General features: G+C 43.8%; 1 protein-coding gene across 1 annotated transcript in view; it reads left to right on the forward strand.

Annotated features, from left to right (window-relative positions):
* The window catches only part of phldb2a (pleckstrin homology-like domain, family B, member 2a), a gene marked incomplete at both ends in the record, with an annotated part of 40,162 nt that extends 20,911 nt beyond the window's left edge, over positions 1-19,251 (forward strand). The window contains 10 exons of the mRNA XM_083637279.1: positions 730-840; positions 931-1,020; positions 2,009-2,146; positions 3,256-3,355; positions 10,166-10,361; positions 10,719-10,809; positions 12,112-12,258; positions 17,879-18,098; positions 18,789-18,874; positions 19,111-19,251. Coding sequence (XP_083493405.1) covers positions 730-840; positions 931-1,020; positions 2,009-2,146; positions 3,256-3,355; positions 10,166-10,361; positions 10,719-10,809; positions 12,112-12,258; positions 17,879-18,098; positions 18,789-18,874; positions 19,111-19,251 — 1,320 coding nt within the window. The remainder of the gene's footprint in view (positions 1-729; positions 841-930; positions 1,021-2,008; positions 2,147-3,255; positions 3,356-10,165; positions 10,362-10,718; positions 10,810-12,111; positions 12,259-17,878; positions 18,099-18,788; positions 18,875-19,110) is intronic.
* Positions 19,252-20,184: the final 933 nt, after the last annotated feature.

The following is a 20,184-nucleotide window of genomic DNA, read 5'->3' on the forward strand; positions in this document are numbered from 1 at the left end:
AATCTGCTCTCACTCTGCTCAGTCCTGGTGAGCAGATGTTTGGAATACAGAAAACATGACTACAGATCTGCACCGAAAAAACCTTTGGATAGCATTTGTGGTGATCATTTTTTATTTCCTTTCCTTTAGGCCTTTGGTGTATATGCTTACTTTTCAATTATAATGTGGTTTGTTGTTATTAATTTGACTATAGGTTGTGCATGAAAATAAAGCTGCAAAATTGTGAGAATTGCAGCACAAATCATGAACTAATTACAGGATCCAGCAATACCAGCAATGGTAAGCATTATACTATTTGCATAGTAATAAAGATCAACGAAATGAATACCTTTGTCATTCACATGCAACGCCAAGAGAGGACAAAAATGGAAATAAGAATGTTTCTATCCCACATCAGAAAAGCCCATTAAGATAAATGTCTTCCAAACAAGATAGCAGCTCAGAGAAATACTAAACTAGTTTAATTTGATATTAATACAGAAATACAGGTGTAAGGAAAAAAGTCCTCAAAACAATAGAATTACCGCTCCTAAAATTAGAATTTCCTCTTGTCCACTTGGCTGCTGCTTCAAAATAAAACACCTCTGCATGCCTGCAACCACAATTCAAGCTAAAAGTTCCTGTTTCTAATGCAGTGTGGTGGTTCTACTTTGCTGCATGCACACATCCTCTTTGTTTGTGAAAGCTGTGTGTTATCTTAGCGTTATCATGCTGTTTTATTTCTCACAGGAAAGACTCATGACACTGAAGAAACAATCCACACAGATCACCTTACAGACTCAGCAGGAAAGAGAGCATTTCCAGAAAGAGAAAAACAATTTGCTCCTCATGCTTCAGAAGGTACAAAAAGAAAAAGTAACTATGACTTGTGTTACCTATTGTAAGTACTGTATTTCACATTTACTTGAGAGACTGTCCTGATGTCTACAGGAGAAAGAGAAACTGGCCTCTTTGGAAGGAAAGTATGCTGAGTTGTCTGAGGGGCAGGCCTTCGCTAACAACCCCATAACCATCAAAGAGGTAAGAAACACTTATCCCACACTACCTCATAGTTCATATCATATTGTATAATGTATTGCACCTTAAAAGGAAATATCTCTCTCATACATTTAAAGACCAGCTGAAATGACATCTCAGGGTCTGTGATGACGTATCCGACTGAAAACAAACATTGATTTGACTGGAACAGGGTAGAGAGGCGGGACATAGCGTGTGTATGATTTGATTTGACCGTTCTGGGGAGTGGAGTTGACCTTGTCCTGGCGCTTGTATGGCGTGTTCTGCCCCCAAATGGAGGGGGATTCAGCGTGTTCTGCCCCCATTGCGAGTGGGATCTGCAAAGAACCGGGCAGATCCGCAGAAAACCGGGCAGCTGGCTGCCTCCGTGCGGACTACCGTTTCAAAGCTGAGGCAGAGGGCTGCTGCCCGCCTTGAAATGTCCGAGGGCCCGGGGTAAGACTGCGGTAAATAACGATATACCTGGAATGTGAGTTTAATGAGCCAGTTACAGGACTTTGCATTCTACATTAAATGAAGACATTACTGTTCGTTTTATTTTGTATGTGACATACTTATTGGCCAAATGTATTAACATTTATGGGCTAGAAAAGTCTGCCCATGTAGGCACTAGGCAGCCATCTTGCCTGCTCAGAATCATCTCCTCGCAATGAAGATTGATTGACAGCTGACATGTTGTGATATGATTGGTTGAAATGGGGTAGAAATTTGATAGTACTACTTAACGTCAGCAAACTGTAGATGAAAGTTATGAAGGAACTCTTGAAACATGAACTCTTAATGTGAAAAAATGTGAAAAACTAAACAAATGTGATTTTTGTGATATGTTTTTGCATACATTGTTGAATAGCTGCACTAAATAACTGTGATCTAAAACAGAAAAAAAGTCATTTTTCATTTCAGCTCGACTTTAAAGGCTGAAGTTTCCAATGTGTACAATGTGAAGTCCCCTGGAGTGTCCATGTTTCTCTCTGTGTTGTCACCACTGCAGCACCTGCACTCTCTGAAGGAAAGGAGGAGGAGCAGCAAAGAAAACTCCTCCCACCCCAGTGACAGCCTACCTCACAAGAGGAGCCAGCAGCTCCTCAGTCCCTATGGCAGGTCCCTGGGGCGTAGTTTGCCCCCTAAGGTAAGCACCATGTGCCTAAATCATCCAAACGGGGAGTGTCAGTTTGAGGCTGGTGAGTGTCAGTTTGTCAGTTTGAGGCTGGTGAGTGTCAGTTTGAGGCTGGTGAGTGTCAGTTTGAAGCTGGTGAGTGTCAGTTTCAGGCTGGTGAGTGTCAGTTTGAGGATGGTGAGTGTCAGTTTGAGGATGGTGAGTGTCAGTTTGAAGCTGGTGAGTGTCAGTTTCAGGCTGGTGAGTGTCAGTTTGAGGATGGTGAGTGTCAGTTTCAGGCTGGTGAGTGTCAGTTTCAGGCTGGTGAGTGTCAGTTTGAAGCTGGTGAGTGTCAGTTTGAAGCTGGTGAGTGTCAGTTTGAAGCTGGTGAGTGTCAGTTTGGGGATGGTGAGTGTCAGCTTGAGGCTGGTGAGTGTCAGTTTGAAGCTGGTGAGTGTCAGTTTGAAGCTGGTGAGTGTCAGTTTGAGGCTGGTGAGTGTCAGTTTGAAGCTGGTGAGTGTCAGTTTGAGGATGGTGAGTGTCATCTTGAGGCTGGTGAGTGTCAGTTTGAAGCTGGTGAGTGTCAGTTTGGGGATGGTGAGTGTCAGTTTGAAGCTGGTGAGTGTCAGTTTGAAGCTGGTGAGTGTCAGTTTGAAGCTGGTGAGTGTCAGTTTGAGGATGGTGAGTGTCAGTTTGAGGCTGGTGAGTGTCAGTTTGAAGCTGGTGAGTGTCAGTTTGAGGCTGGTGAGTGACGCCCATCCAGGGTTTGCGTCCCAAGTCTTGGAGGGTTCCACCCAGAAAGGGATGGGCAGGGAGGAGTGGTGGTTGCCAGTCATGAAACTCTCAATTTGATGATTTATGAAGGTTTGCTGGTTTGTTCATCTTGTTAGCAACTTGGGAGATTTATGCTGCATTCAGTGACAGTTGGAAATGTCTAATACTTGAGTAGATTTATACAGTATTATGCCACATTTTATTACGTTTTATTACGTTTTATCCAATAACGTAACATGGTTTCAGCCCCCCCCTTAATTCGGACCCTGCACCCATCTAGATTATGTATGATTTTTTTTAGAGTGAGAGAAGATACAGTAGATATTACGTAAAGCAGTTCCTGACCACCCTGTCTGCTTGCTGTGCAGGCACACCTGCCTCTGTCCCAGAGCTCCAGCTGTGGGAGCGTCATCCCACCTGGCTTCACCTTCTCCTCCAGGGACCTGAACACCCGTCGCCTGCTCAAGAGTGAGTCAGAATGCCACTATGTATCTTCTTCTCTTTAACTCTATGCAGTGTGACTGGCTATAAAAATGTCAGGTTGTACAACTAGAGAGGTAATGCTATGTAATTAATTGTGACTTTTATTATAAATAAATCTGTACGTTATATAAATATATAAAAGGAGCACCACATTTAGTCAGAATGTATAAACCAATGGTTACTTTTTGAAATGAATGCTTGTCTTAACGTACAGTAAATAATGTATATTAGACATAGGCGTCGCGGTGCGCACACGTTCCATGTCGTCTTGTTTCTTCAGACGCAACCATGACAATATAACACTTTGTAACTCCACGAGTGCACCTGAAAGCCTGAAATAAACCTTGAGTAGCTCACCATCCAAACCAAGATCCAGGATTGGTTATATTATTCTCTTGTATTTTTGTTAAATGCTATACAGCCGACTCCTGGTGCTCAGCCAAGAACATACGCCACATCATCATTCATTCAGCTGGTTTGTTTTATGGGACATTCACTATCGAAACCACAATGTTATCAATCACTAAACATGCCAATCATATCCCAACCTCATCCCAAACTGGATTCTGCCTTGTGTTTGATACCTCTAGGATTTTGACTAGTCATAATGTAAAAAAAACAATACCTTAAATTAGTATTGTGACTATAGTATAATGTTCAAAAAATATATGTTAAATTAGCATTATATACCTGATATGTTATTGGAAAATAACAAAGGAGCGGTCAAGACACAGTGAAGTAGCAGATGGTCGACCTGCTTCTGCATTAACAATCTAAAGCATGATGATACTTTCAGCTGGCAATGTTCTCCACTCCCACTGATATGTATGAGCCAAAATGAGGGAAATTGGAAAGCAGGGAGCTCGCTTTCAAAGACTATCACTGACTCACACGTGTATGACTCGCTTTCAAAGACTATCACTGCCTCACATGCGTATGACTCGCTTTCAAAGACTATCACTGCCTCACACGCGTATGACTCGCTTTCAAAGACTATCACTGCCTCACATGCGTATGACTCGCTTTCAAAGACTATCACTGCCTCACATGCGTATGACTCACTTTCAAAGACTATCACTGCCTCACATGCGTATGACTCGCTTTCAAAGACTATCACTGACTCACACGCGTATGACTCGCTTTCAAAGACTATCACTGCCTCACATGCGTATGACTCGCTTTCAAAGACTATCACTGCCTCACATGCGTATGACTCACTTTCAAAGACTATCACTGACTCACACGCGTATGACTCACTTTCAAAGACTATCACTGCCTCACATGCGTATGACTCGCTTTCAAAGACTATCACTGCCTCACATGCGTATGACTCGCTTTCAAAGACTATCACTGCCTCACATGCGTATGACTCGCTTTCAAAGACTATCACTGCCTCACATGCGTATGACTCACTTTCAAAGACTATCACTGCCTCACATGCGTATGACTCGCTTTCAAAGACTATCACTGACTCACACGCGTATGACTCGCTTTCAAAGACTATCACTGCCTCACATGCGTATGACTCGCTTTCAAAGACTATCACTGCCTCACATGCGTATGACTCACTTTCAAAGACTATCACTGACTCACACGCGTATGACTCACTTTCAAAGACTATCACTGCCTCACATGCGTATGACTCACTTTCAAAGACTATCACTGACTCACACGCGTATGACTCGCTTTCAAAGACTATCACTGACTCACACGCGTATGACTCGCTTTCAAAGACTATCACTGCCTCACATGCGTATGACTCGCTTTCAAAGACTATCACTGCCTCACATGCGTATGACTCGCTTTCAAAGACTATCACTGACTCACACGCGTATGACTCGCTTTCAAAGACTATCACTGCCTCACATGCGTATGACTCGCTTTCAAAGACTATCACTGCCTCACATGCGTATGACTCGCTTTCAAAGACTATCACTGCCTCACATGCGTATGACTCGCTTTCAAAGACTATCACTGACTCACACGTGTATGACTCGCTTTCACAGACTATCACTGACTCACACGTGTATGACTCGCTTTCAAAGACTATCACTGCCTCACACGTGTATGACTCGCTTTCACAGACTATCACTGACTCACACGCGTATGACTCGCTTTCAAAGACTATCACTGCCTCACATGCGTATGACTCGCTTTCAAAGACTATCACTGCCTCACACGCGTATGACTCGCTTTCAAAGACTATCACTGCCTCACACGTGTATGACTCGCTTTCAAAGACTATCACTGCCTCACACGTGTATGACTCGCTTTCAAAGACTATCACTGCCTCACACGCGTATGACTCGCTTTCAAAGACTATCACTGCCTCACACGCGTATGACTCGCTTTCAAAGACTATCACTGCCTCACACGCGTATGACTCGCTTTCAAAGACTATCACTGCCTCACACGCGTATGACTCGCTTTCAAAGACTATCACTGCCTCACACGCGTATGACTCGCTTTCAAAGACTATCACTGCCTCACACGCGTATGACTCGCTTTCAAAGACTATCACTGCCTCACATGCGTATGACTCGCTTTCAAAGACTATCACTGCCTCACATGCGTATGACTCGCTTTCAAAGACTATCACTGACTCACACGCGTATGACTCGCTTTCAAAGACTATCACTGACTCACACGCGTATGACTCGCTTTCAAAGACTATCACTGACTCACACGCGTATGACTCGCTTTCAAAGACTATCACTGCCTCACATGCGTATGACTCGCTTTCAAAGACTATCACTGACTCACACGCGTATGACTCGCTTTCAAAGACTATCACTGACTCACACGCGTATGACTCGCTTTCAAAGACTATCACTGACTCACACGTGTATGACTCGCTTTCAAAGACTATCACTGACTCACACGTGTATGACTCGCTTTCAAAGACTATCACTGACTCACACGCGTATGACTCGCTTTCAAAGACTATCACTGCCTCACACGTGTATGACTCGCTTTCAAAGACTATCACTGCCTCACACGTGTATGACTCGCTTTCAAAGACTATCACTGCCTCACACGCGTATGACTCGCTTTCAAAGACTATCACTGCCTCACACGCGTATGACTCGCTTTCAAAGACTATCACTGACTCACACGCGTATGACTCGCTTTCAAAGACTATCACTGCCTCACACGTGTATGACTCGCTTTCAAAGACTATCACTGCCTCACACGTGTATGACTCGCTTTCAAAGACTATCACTGCCTCACACGCGTATGACTCGCTTTCAAAGACTATCACTGACTCACACGTGTATGACTCGCTTTCAAAGACTATCACTGACTCACACGTGTATGACTCGCTTCCAAAGACTATCACTGCCTCACATGCGTATGACTCGCTTTCAAAGACTATCACTGCCTCACACGCGTATGTCTCGCTTCCAAAGACTATCACTGCCTCACACGCGTATGTCTCGCTTCCAAAGACTATCACTGCCTCACACGCGTATGACTCGCTTTCAAAGACTATCACTGACTCACACGTGTATGACTCGCTTTCAAAGACTATCACTGACTCACACGCGTATGACTCGCTTTCAAAGACTATCACTGCCTCACACGCGTATGACTCGCTTTCAAAGACTATCACTGACTCACACGCGTATGACTCGCTTTCAAAGACTATCACTGACTCACACGCGTATGACTCGCTTTCAAAGACTATCACTGCCTCACACGCGTATGACTCGCTTTCAAAGACTATCACTGCCTCACACGTGTATGACTCGCTTTCAAAGACTATCACTGCCTCACATGCGTATGACTCGCTTCCAAAGACTATCACTGACTCACACGCGTATGACTCGCTTTCAAAGACTATCACTGCCTCACACGCGTATGACTCGCTTTCAAAGACTATCACTGACTCACATGCGTATGACTCGCTTCCAAAGACTATCACTGACTCACACGCGTATGACTCGCTTCCAAAGACTATCACTGCCTCACACGTGTATGACTCGCTTTCAAAGACTATCACTGCCTCACACGCGTATGACTCGCTTTCAAAGACTATCACTGACTCACACGCGTATGACTCGCTTCCAAAGACTATCACTGACTCACACGCGTATGACTCACTTTCAAAGACTATCACTGCCTCACACGCGTATGACTCGCTTCCAAAGACTATCACTGACTCACACGCGTATGACTCGCTTTCAAAGACTATCACTGCCTCACACGCGTATGACTCACTTTCAAAGACTATCACTGACTCACATGCGTATGACTCGCTTCCAAAGACTATCACTGCCTCACACGTGTATGACTCGCTTCCAAAGACTATCACTGCCTCACACGCGTATGACTCGCTTTCAAAGACTATCACTGACTCACATGCGTATGACTCGCTTCCAAAGACTATCACTGACTCACACGCGTATGACTCACTTTCAAAGACTATCACTGACTCACACGCGTATGACTCGCTTCCAAAGACTAGCACTGACTCACACGCGTATGACTCGCTTCCAAAGACTATCACTGACTCACACGCGTATGACTCGCTTCCAAAGACTAGCACTGACTCACACGCGTATGACTCACTTTCAAAGACTATCACTGACTCACACGCGTATGACTCGCTTTCAAAGACTATCACTGACTCACACGCGTATGACTCGCTTCCAAAGACTAGCACTGACTCACACGCGTATGACTCGCTTCCAAAGACTATCACTGACTCACACGCGTATGACTCACCTTCAAACACTATCACTGACTCACACGCGTATGACTCGCTTTCAAAGACTATCACTGACTCACACGTGTATGACTCACTTTCAAAGACTATCACTGACTCACACGTGTATGACTCGCTTTCAAAGACTAGCACTGACTCACACGTGTATGACTCGCTTTCAAAGACTATCACTGCCTCACACGCGTATGACTCGCTTTCAAAGACTATCACTGACTCACACGTGTATGACTCGCTTTCAAAGACTATCACTGACTCACACGTGTATGACTCGCTTTCAAAGACTATCACTGACTCACACGCGTATGACTCACTTTCAAAGACTATCACTGACTCACACGCGTATGACTCGCTTCCAAAGACTAGCACTGACTCACACGCGTATGACTCGCTTCCAAAGACTATCACTGACTCACACGCGTATGACTCGCTTCCAAAGACTATCACTGACTCACACGCGTATGACTCGCTTCCAAAGACTATCACTGCCTCACACGCGTATGACTCGCTTTCAAAGACTATCACTGCCTCACATGCGTATGACTCGCTTTCAAAGACTATCACTGACTCACACGCGTATGACTCGCTTTCAAAGACTATCACTGACTCACACGCGTATGACTCGCTTTCAAAGACTATCACTGACTCACACGCGTATGACTCGCTTTCAAAGACTATCACTGCCTCACACGCGTATGACTCGCTTCCAAAGACTATCACTGCCTCACACGCGTATGACTCGCTTCCAAAGACTATCACTGACTCACACGCATATGACTCACTTTCAAAGACTAGCACTGACTCACACGCATATGACTCACTTTCAAAGACTATCACTGACTCACACGCGTATGACTCACTTTCAAAGACTATCACTGACTCACACGCATATGACTCACTTTCAAAGACTAGCACTGACTCACACGCGTATGACTCACTTTCAAAGACTATCACTGACTCACACGCATATGACTCACTTTCAAAGACTAGCACTGACTCACACGCATATGACTCACTTTCAAAGACTATCACTGACTCACACGCGTATGACTCACTTTCAAAGACTATCACTGACTCACACGCATATGACTCACTTTCAAAGACTAGCACTGACTCACACGCGTATGACTCACTTTCAAAGACTATCACTGACTCACACGCATATGACTCACTTTCAAAGACTAGCACTGACTCACACGCGTATGACTCACTTTCAAAGACTATCACTGACTCACACGCATATGACGTCTTCTCTACAGAGTAGGCCTATTAGCAGCTTCATATTTACGGTACATCAAAATTATAAAGGAAGATCTGAACCACTAGAGGGAGCAGCATGTAGTATGTTATTTATAAAGAATATAAATGCTGTATGTTAGTGCAGCAATGTGGAGATTCTGAATAGGACTGTTGTATTTCCCTATTACTTGGCCATATGCTTTGATTTTCATCAGGAAAAAGTGATATCATTATTTTAGGTTACAGTTCAATGCAAGCAGCATCGTTACATGGTTCAGATGTGAGGCATCATCATACACTGACAAAGGGGATGATTGTGTCAAACAACTACATTAATTAACAACTTACATTAATTATATCTAAAACTATCTACAATAATATATTAGTATAGTCTCATTCACATAAGCATGCGTTGTAATGAATTGTGTCTTCAAAATCGAAGCGAAAAAACCATTGTCAATTTATTTGTCTAAACTAGTGAGCTTTAGAAACAATGACTAAAAGTACTTTTCTTGGTAGGTATGGTTGTCTCTCATCTCTGATGTGATGAGAGAACATTATTAAGACCTTGAAGAGAACCTGCCTTATTTTCATCTATTCCCAAAGTGCTTCATTAAACTGCCTGTCTATTCTCAACTACCGGTACATTTTTCTCTTGCTTGGAGGATAACCGTTTCATTTCTGTGACTTGACCTTGTTGCAGAAAAGTCTATGATTATTATGAGATGCTATCAGGTAACTCGGGTTGTGATTTGATTCTTTTGAAGATTTGATAATGCATGCTGAAGTTGTCTCTGATTCTTTCCAATCCTGTTCTATTCTGTCAACAGGCAATGGCCACGCACACCTGAATGAGGACAGACAGAGACGGAGTGACTTCTGCAGCAGGGCCGTCTCTGAGTCCAATGTCTTCCTGGACCCCTTCTCCTACCAGGACACCAGCCAGGCCTCGGACACCGTCAGCGTGGACAGCTCCGACAGCATGGAGACCAGCTTCTCTGCCGGCTCCCCAGACAACATTTCCAGGTCAGACAAACACCATGTTAACATAGGTGAAAGTCCAGTTTGAAAGGTTCACACACAAGAGAAGTGAACTATGTCTCTTCAGGCTGTGAGGCAGAGCCAGAAGAAATAGAGTTTCAGGTAGCTGCTGCATAAAGGTAGCACAAGAGTGAGGGGTGTGACGCACATGATTTGTCTTTCTCACTATCAGTTTCACTCTTTCTCACACAAGTGCTCACACACCATACCGTTTCAATCATGGTCTTTGGAACGTCCCCCCCAGTGGTAAATAGGTGGAAGGGAAGGCCAGTCTCCCTCATCCCAGAAAGCTAGTTCATCTACTGTGTTTGACCTAGTTATTTAAACTTGTGTTTCCTACAGTGCCAGCACATCCAATATGGCAAAGCTCGAGGAGATGGAACGTTTGCTCCGAGAGGCCCAGGCTGAGAAGCAGAGACTCCTAGAACATCGGGTAAAGTCTGGAACCTAACACCCCCTCCCCCTCCTGCATCCACATTGGGATTCGATTTCTCTTTTGGATTGAAAACATGTTGCATTTACACTACTTTCTTTGGTAATCCGGAGCCGGTTTGCATAATAATTTCACAATCCAGTCACCCAAGACACATGTTAAGGCTAGGTACAGGTATAAGGCTGTACTTTGGCTGTACTGTATCTATGCGTGTGTGTTGATGCTAGGTACAGGTATAAGGCTGTACTACTGTCTGTATCTATGCATGTGTGTTGATGCTAGGTACAGGTATAAGGCTGTACTACTGTCTGTATCTATGCATGTGTGTTGATGCTAGGTACAGGTATAAGGCTGTACTTTGGCTGTACTGTATCTATGCGTGTGTGTTGATGCTAGGTACAGGTATAAGGCTGTACTACTGTCTGTATCTATGCATGTGTGTTGATGCTAGGTACAGGTATAAGGCTGTACTACTGTCTGTATCTATGCATGTGTGTTGATGCTAGGTACAGGTATAAGGCTGTACTTTGGCTGTACTGTATCTATGCGTGTGTGTTGATGCTAGGTACAGGTATAAGGCTGTACTTTGGCTGTACTGTATCTATGCATGTGTGTTGATGCTAGGTACAGGTTAAAAGGCTGTACTACTGTCTGTATCTATGCATGTGTGTTGATGCTAGGTACAGGTATAAGGCTGTACTACTGTCTGTATCTATGCATGTGTGTTGATGCTAGGTACAGGTATAAGGCTGTACTACTGTCTGTATCTATGCATGTGTGTTGATGCTAGGTACAGGTATAAGGCTGTACTACTGTCTGTATCTATGCATGTGTGTTGATGCTAGGTACAGGTATAAGGCTGTACTTTGGCTGTACTGTATCTATGCATGTGTGTTGATGCTAGGTACAGGTTATAAGGCTGTACTACTGTCTGTATCTATGCATGTGTGTTGATGCTAGGTACAGGTATAAGGCTGTACTACTGTCTGTATCTATGCATGTGTGTTGATGCTAGGTACAGGTATAAGGCTGTACTACTGTCTGTATCTATGCATGTGTGTTGATGCTAGGTACAGGTATAAGGCTGTACTTTGGCTGTACTGTATCTATGCATGTGTGTTGATGCTAGGTACAGGTATAAGGCTGTACTGTATATATGCATGTGTGTTGATGCTAGGTACAGGTATAAGGCTGTACTGTATATATGCATGTGTGTTGATGCTAGGTACAGGTATAAGGCTGTACTGTATATATGCATGTGTGTTGATGCTGTATCCAATCCCCTGTATGTGGAATGTGTAGGAGCAAGAGATGGAGATGCGCAGGCAGGCTCTGGAGGAGGAGCGGAGAAGAAGAGAGGATCTGGAGAAACGACTGCAGGAGGAGACGAGCAGGAGGCAGAAACTGATTGAGAGGGAGGTGAAACTACGGGAGAAACAGAGATCACAGGTGACTGATGAGAAGAGGATGGAATCTGATTGTCTTTTTATTTTGTCCCTCTACCATGGTGCATGATATGGGATATTATGTTGTCATGGTGCCATCCGTCTGTCTGTCTGTCTGTCTGTCTGTAGACACATTGTTATGAACACAGTAACTCAAGGACAATACATGATATAAATGTCATACTCACACACACCACTGGTTCCTCCTATAGGGTAGATGGTCTGATTCAATTTTGAAGCACCTTGCTGCATACATTTGCATATTAATGAGGATTAAAAAATCTTGAAACTACTATAACGTCTTAATGCTTAAAATACATTTTACATCTGTAATTGGAGAGCTGTCTGTCTCTTTGTTTGTTTGTTTGTGCGGAGTTGCTCCAATCGCCTCCAAAAATTGCCAAAACACTTTTCAGGGGTCTGGAATGAATCTGGTGCAAAAACAAAACCGAAAAACTCCTATGGGGGGCACTACAGTGATATTTTACATTTTTAGGCCTTCACACTCACAGAGCCATTGTGCCATCATCAGCATTCCTTCCCTGCTTCCCACTGATGATGTCCTCAATGATGTCATTGATGACATGATCACCCTATCAGCCTAATTTGATCTTTCTGATCTTTCTTTAATAATTGTCCTACCTCCAGTGTGCAGGCCAGGAGCAGTAGGCAGCTTTCTTGTGTACAGCGCCCGTGGCACATCCTCAAACATTGTCGTCACTGGTCAGATGACAATCTTTTGCATGTTTTCAGTGGGGGGTCCATACCGATGTTGTATGGAGGAACCCTAGGGGAGCACAGGGAGAACATGCAAATTCCAAACAGAAAGGCCCTTTAACCTGGGCAGTAGGCACTGAGGACATGGGGGCGGGGGACATCCTCAGCACCCGCAGCATCCCAGGCGGGAATCGAACCCAGGACCTTCAAGCTGTGAGGTGACAGCGCTACCACTGCGCCACCGTTCCCCTGAGCTGCTTACGAACCTACAAGCAGGTCCTGACCGTACTCTCAAGAACCTCACCCGGATGGTGGTGGTGCAGATGATGGACAAGGTGGTTGAATGTGAGATTTCTGTAAGGACAAACAAGGTGAAAGGTTCTTCGTGCCAATAATTCTTCAGCATGACAGAAATAATGAGCTTCCCTTCATCTTTGTCAGAGGGCAGTGGGGCGGTTCTAGGCCGTTTTTGGGTGGGCTTTAGCCCACCCAAAAATAGTCTCAGCCCACCCAAAAAAATAGAGGCAAAAAAACTTTTTTTTTTTTTTTTTTTTTTTTAATCCCTCTCCAAATCCATGGTGGCAGGGTTCGAGTTATAGTCAGATAGCTATGGGGTCCCCCTAAATCGGCGGCCCCCGGAGGGGGTCGCCGAAAAAAAATTGGGCCGTTTTTTCCTCAAATTGTGGCCGTTTGAAGCCAGATTTAGAGGAATATCTAATTTTAAATTAACATTCGGTTTAGACTGTTGTATGATGTTATTATTCAGTCTTACACTTGCATCTGATAAAATACAACAATTTAATTTTACAAATGAGACAAAATTGCTTAACTTAAATTAACATTTATTTAACTCTGTCTCTGCACTTATAAATCAAAAACTACAAAAATAAATACATAATGCTCATACAATTTGCTTTCCGAGCAGTTCTCTGCACTCAGCAAGAAACGCTATCTAAAAACAACAACAAGAAGAAAACAGATGAATGGGGCAGCCATCCCCTACGCTACCGTTGCATAGCAACAACAGACCGGAAGTTACCAGAGTAGGCTAACCTTACGAACAAACCCCTTGTGCACAGGTAATCAAGAACTTGTGAATGAAAAACAAATTGCAACAAACAGCAGCATATTTCAGCAGATACAGTAGCAGCATCTTGTTAGAACAAAAACAACTGTAGGCGTAATACTTACAAAATGAAAAATCTCAGACTCCTCTCCTCTCCTCTCATCATCAGACCATAACGTTAGCTTACCTACTAGCTAGTAGCAACCTAGCTGTTGCACTAACAGGTCGTTGTCCCTTGTCTGAAGTCGTTCTTTGTTTCTTTCTGAAACCGAAGCTATCCAGGCTTGTACACCCCGTTGGCAGCTTCAGCCTTTTCTTCAGTGGCATGATAACGCTATACTAAAGATTAATAAGATCTTGTTGGCTCAGGCGGCTGTTTACGTCACGTGATGGTTGCATGTTGTGGCTTCTTCTCCCTGCAACTCGGTTGTAGCAGTAGAACACGCGCTCATGGGCGGCACATGGTGGCTTGGAGGTGAAATGCAGCCTATTTCACACAATTCAAACGGTTGTTTTGGGAAAACTGAAAACATGTTTCTTATTTAGCCTGTTTATCTAGTTAACATAAATAATAATAATTCTTCCATCGAAAAATGTGTTATTTGGAACACAAAAAAGGAAAAAATAAATAAAAATAAAAAAGTTATATTTGTGGGGGTCCCACAGGTGTTCTGGACTATGGGGTCCCAGACTCTAGCTATGGGGTCCAAGACCCCATAGGTCCCCCCATAACTCGAACCCTGCATGGTGGTCATTAGTAGCAGTTTCTGACTACACTCAATGCGCTGTGTGCATGTTTCCCCCCCCCCCTCTATGTTCTTAGGGTGGGCTGAGACAAAAATTTAGGGGGGTTCAGCCCACCCGAAAAGTTTCTAGAACCGCGGCTGCGCAGGCGCTCCCTCCTCCATCTATCTGCCTAATCCCACATCACTTCACACAGGTCACACACAGTACAGCAGCGAAGTGGTCCTCCACAGTCCACACAATCGTTCTCCCCACTCATGATCAATGAAACTGAGGTGAGCATTGAGCAGTCAGAGTCGTTAGTAGTTACTTAATTAGCGCATATTGATATGCAAATTAGCACGTAACGTTGTCGTAGGCTAAACAAAAGAACTTGTCGCTGTGCCTGCCAGACAAACAGGTGGACTGGAGGAAGGTAGGTAGGCTACCATGGCACCAGCCAGCCATGTCATGCTAGCTCGCAGTAAGCGGGTGTAAATGGATGTGATGTTTTTTGAGAAACATATGGGCATAAGTGACAAACATTTTCAAACGGGTCCCTTGTTATCTGAATGAAATTAAGCCCTTCAGAATCGCAAGTGGCTGCTTTACACAGCCTGTCTGATGTGATGATGACGATAGCTTAACATGCGTGCATGGCATCACTTATGTCTTGCTGTGATGTTAGTTCAGTATCTCAATAAAAGTTCTTACAGGCTTGTTATTTCCCTCTATGGCAGGGATGTCAGAGATACGGCCCGCGGGCCGGATCCGGCCCACGGGCAGGTTTCATCCGGCCCGCGAGATGTTTTGGAATATTAAAAAATATATATATATATATTATTATTATTATTAAATTCGCACCCCATTATCATGAACTACGTGTGGCTAATAAGCAAGCTAAGAGTTCATTCATAAGTTAATTAACCTGCACTACAAGGAAGTATGTCAGTAGGTCATCAGGTGTAAACAAAGCCGCCATGATGCCACGCTGGAATTGAATCGCGCATTCAGCTACCTACCAAAAAACAAAAGAATCAACAAGATCAGGCGCGGACTGCATAATTGGGCACGTCGGGCAAATGCCCGGTGGCCTGGCCTGGCCTGGCCTGGCCTGCAAAAAAAAATAAAAATAAAAAATTGTGCCCGCAGTCAGGCCACTCACTGAACAGCAGGCCAGGCGCCGCCTACTGGGTTACTAGTGGTTTTATTACTTTATTCAGGATTAAAGTGGGTGCATCTCATTGTAAAATTGGACTTGGCCCAAATTGGGCTTCAAACGGCCCAAATCTGGCTTTAAACGACCCAAATTGGGCTTCAAACGGCCCACATCTGGCTTCAAACGGCCCAAATTGAGCTTTAAACAGCCCAAATTTTTCTGACGCCGGCACGCGCGTCGGCCCGTATCAGCCTGGCCTGCATGGTATCTAATGCCTGGCCTGAATTATGATCCCAGTCCGCCCCTGAACAAGATGCTGTCGAAAAAGAGAAAGGTTGACACGGAATGCAGGCAGTTTCAAGAGAAATGGAAAGAGCAGTATTTCTTTTGTGAAGTAAATGGGTACAGTAAATGAGTCGAATTGATTTTAGTAAAAAAAAAATCCGGCCCCCATGAGGTCTCAGTTGAACAAATCCGGCCCTCTACCTAATATGAGTCTGACACCCCTGCTCTAAGGGAGTGCAAGGCAGATATTTAAACAGCCTTGTTTGTGTACAGTACCAGTGGCATGGGAGTAATAAAAAGGGATTAAGGACCAGGACCCCTGGTGGTCAGTAAGATGGGCTGGTTGAGCCAATGTTAAAATGATCTTTATTTATTATTTATTTTTGCTTTAAAACTATTTTTTAATTTTCTGCTTAAAGTTCATGAAAAAAGTGGCATTCTTGTTTTTTCACACAATAATTTCATAATACCATTTGTAATGCCACCGTTGTAGTGCTGTTGTTCAAAATTAAAGTACATTTTCTCAGATTTATTGGTGTCTTTCTAGTCACACAATTTAATAGTCAGTGTTTCCCATACACTGATCTATTTGTGGTGGTACACCCTACATAGATTTTGACCCCCACAAATACTGCCACATATTAATTTCAACTAGTTGACTGCAAACCCCTGCTTTAGTGCTTACAGTATATTATTATCTTGTCGGAATATTATTCCAGCCAATAAGTTAGGAAGTTCCCTTTTGATTTAATTTAACTTTTGTTTTGCCTACAAAGCAAAATGTTACTTTACTTGAAACTCCCCTGAAGTGATTTTGGTATTATTTATGCAAGCATAATTCTACCATATAGTAACCTGTATGCAGAATATATATAGTATATATAGGGAAACAATTATTTTTTCATTGCTGTAAAACCACAGAACGGTAAAGAAGATCTTGATGTGTGTAGTTCTTCATAGATCTAGTCTCTTCATTTTGATCTCAAAGTGCGCCAGTTTGATAAATTTTTACTTGAAACTGTACAAAATTTTCTTCCGGGGGGGCATGCCCCCGGACCCCCCTAGGGGTTCAGTGGTCCATGACCTTTGGGTGGGCTGAGCCCACCCAAAGCTCTGATGCTAAAACCGCCCCTGGGGCAGTTCCCAATCAGATTGGCTTTCTCACTTACCATCAACAAAGGTCAAGCAAAAAATAATGACTGACTTGGGGCATCTACCTACATCATCCAGTGTTTGCTCATGGCCAGCTTTACACAGCCTTCTCCAGAGGAAACAAGCCAGCAGCATAAAACTACTTATTGAAGGTGATCAGGAGGGACTAACAGACAACATCATCTACTGTATAAGGAGCTGCTGTAATCCTGTACTCATACAAATATTTCCATAACTGCGCCCATGGCGCATCATCTCCAGACTCTCCACCCTAGAAACGTGCACTCAATTTCTAGTCATATTAATATCAACCATGTGTTATGTGAAGTTATGTTGACACTGAAGTATTTGCAAAATAAATAAATTGATTAGTTAATTAGTTAGGATAGCTGGTTATGTTCAATATGTCATGGTGATTGTTGCGGGACATTAGGCAGCTCAAGTGCCTCTCGTGCTCGATTGGTTTCTTGTCTCTTTGAACAAAGTAGCATGCAATGTTTCAATCTGTCATTCCATCCACAGTCCCGGCTGCTGACACGCTACCTGCCTGTAAGGAAAGATGACTTTGATCTTCATGGCCATATCGAGGCAGCTGGACACAGCCCAGACACCTGCTTCCAACTGGCCATCACCGATAAAACCTGTAGAGGATTCCTGGTCAAAATGGGTGGCAAGATCAAGACCTGGAAGAAACGCTGGTTTGTCTTTGATCAGAATCGTCGTACCCTGACCTACTATGCAGGTGAATGCATAATATCCTCTATATGCCTTCTTTGTATAGTGTATCCCTTCCTCTCCTCTCTCAGTCCCCTGTCTCACATTTTAAGCTGCATTATTTTCAACAAAGTTACTGCAACAGTAGTCTCGCTGGCCAGCCTCCCCTCCCTTCCGTGAGAGTCGTCTGGCTGCACGGAAACAGGCTACTGGGATAAGCCCTCCCTAGCTCTACAGCTGCTCCCCATTGGAGCGACTGTTTCAGTCGCTGCCGGATGTCCGCTCCCCGCTTATTACAAGCTCTGTCATTGGCTCCGACCATGTCAATCAGAGCGGCTTCCGCTCCCTCCCTGTGTGTCGCTGTAAACAGTACCCTGCCGCCTCAGTGAAAACACCAACGCTAACTAGCTAGCAAGCTAACGGCAGAAACCTACACGCTAGCTCGTTGCTACACGCTGAAAATGGCAAGTTGGATTGTTGGAAACTATTTTCCAAGGGCACTGCCACCAAGCACCGCCCATCGCAATCCCACAATGGAGACCTGCGCCGCCAGACTCTTCTCACGGTAGGGAGGGGAGGCTGGCCAGTGAGACTACTGCAACAGTGACATGGTTTTGGGGCTACGTTGGGATACTTTGGATGCTGAGGACACGCTTTGATCACAGGCTTTTTGTTCTGCTGTCTGTAAACAGAGTTGTGTTTATATTCTGTGCTGCAGACAAACACGAGGCCAAGATGAAAGGAGTCATATACTTCCAAGCCATAGAGGAGGTGTACTATGACCATTTAAAGAGCGCACATAAAGTATGTTTTCTTACTCACAATTTGTGACGGAAGTGATGTCAGTCGGGCAGTTGTGTGTGTGTGTGTGTGTGTCTGTGTGTCTGTCTGTGTGTCTGTCTGTCTGTCTGTCTGTTTTATTAAACTAGCTTACATGATTGTTTTCTTGGACTATTGCTGAAATGTTTCCTTCACTCTCCCTCTTCTACTTTCTGTTATTTCACTTTTTCTCTTAACTACAATCGCCTCCGCCACCCAAGAGCCCCAACCCCTCGCTGACCTTCAGTGTGAAGACCCACGACCGCGTGTACTACATGGTGGCTCCCTCTCCTGAGGCCATGCGCATCTGGATGGACGTCATCGTCACCGGTGCTGAGGGACACATGCATTTCATGGTGTAATGTACTTCAACACTATCAGCTGCCTTTTCCACACATTTAAAAAGACGACAGACACGCAATGTTTAGATCCAGTGTGGGTCTTCATTCAGTCAACATGAAGTGCACTTGATTATGTACATATCTCATGTCAATCAATCAATCAATCACAGTACCATTCATGTCCAAAAGCACACTTTATAACGTAATCAATAGATGAGAATGAATTTATGGGTTATAATTAAATATGTATCTATTTAGTTTTGTTTTTTATTCGTTTATTTACCACAAGTGGATGAATCTGTCAAATTTTCCAACTTACTTGCAACTGGCTACAAAACCACCTCTGTTCTGATTGGCTTCTGATTGCTGATTGCTCAGCAGTTGATTGGGGAAGCTTCTGGTTGGTCAGTAAACTGAACATCTGCCACACATACAGATTGCCTACACACTGGGATGCTTTTCTCCATCTGTCTCGTTTGTTTGATAGCTGTAAAAGCGAGAGTATCTGTAATTTAGCTATCCCAGCTCTCCTCCTCTGTTCCCGTTTATTGGCTCTCATATCTTAGCCTGACTGAAATATCTAAGAAGCCACTTCCTGTGAACTCCTGTTCATATTATCGGGTCACAGTTTCCTGCTTGTCCTTTCCTATAATATGATCATCCACTTTATATTAGTGGTTGTGAGAATGCACATTTCTTTCTTACCTCAGATGTCTATTGTCACTTATTCAAATGTCATTATTATGAGTATTATTATACATTTGCAACTCACACTTTTGATTATAGTCTACCAGCACATGGCTTTGATCCACACAAGCCCACTTATCAGTATTTCCTCAAATCAGATACTACGTGTCTCTTTTCAGCATTTTTTCCCCCATGTGCCAAGCCTTCATAAACTCTCAGGCATTTATACATTATACTATTTGTTGATGCATATTATTCATGTGTTCC

The sequence above is a fragment of the Poromitra crassiceps genome (genome assembly GCF_964638095.1).
Source record: "Poromitra crassiceps genome assembly, chromosome: 1".
NCBI lineage: Eukaryota > Metazoa > Chordata > Actinopteri > Beryciformes > Melamphaidae > Poromitra > Poromitra crassiceps.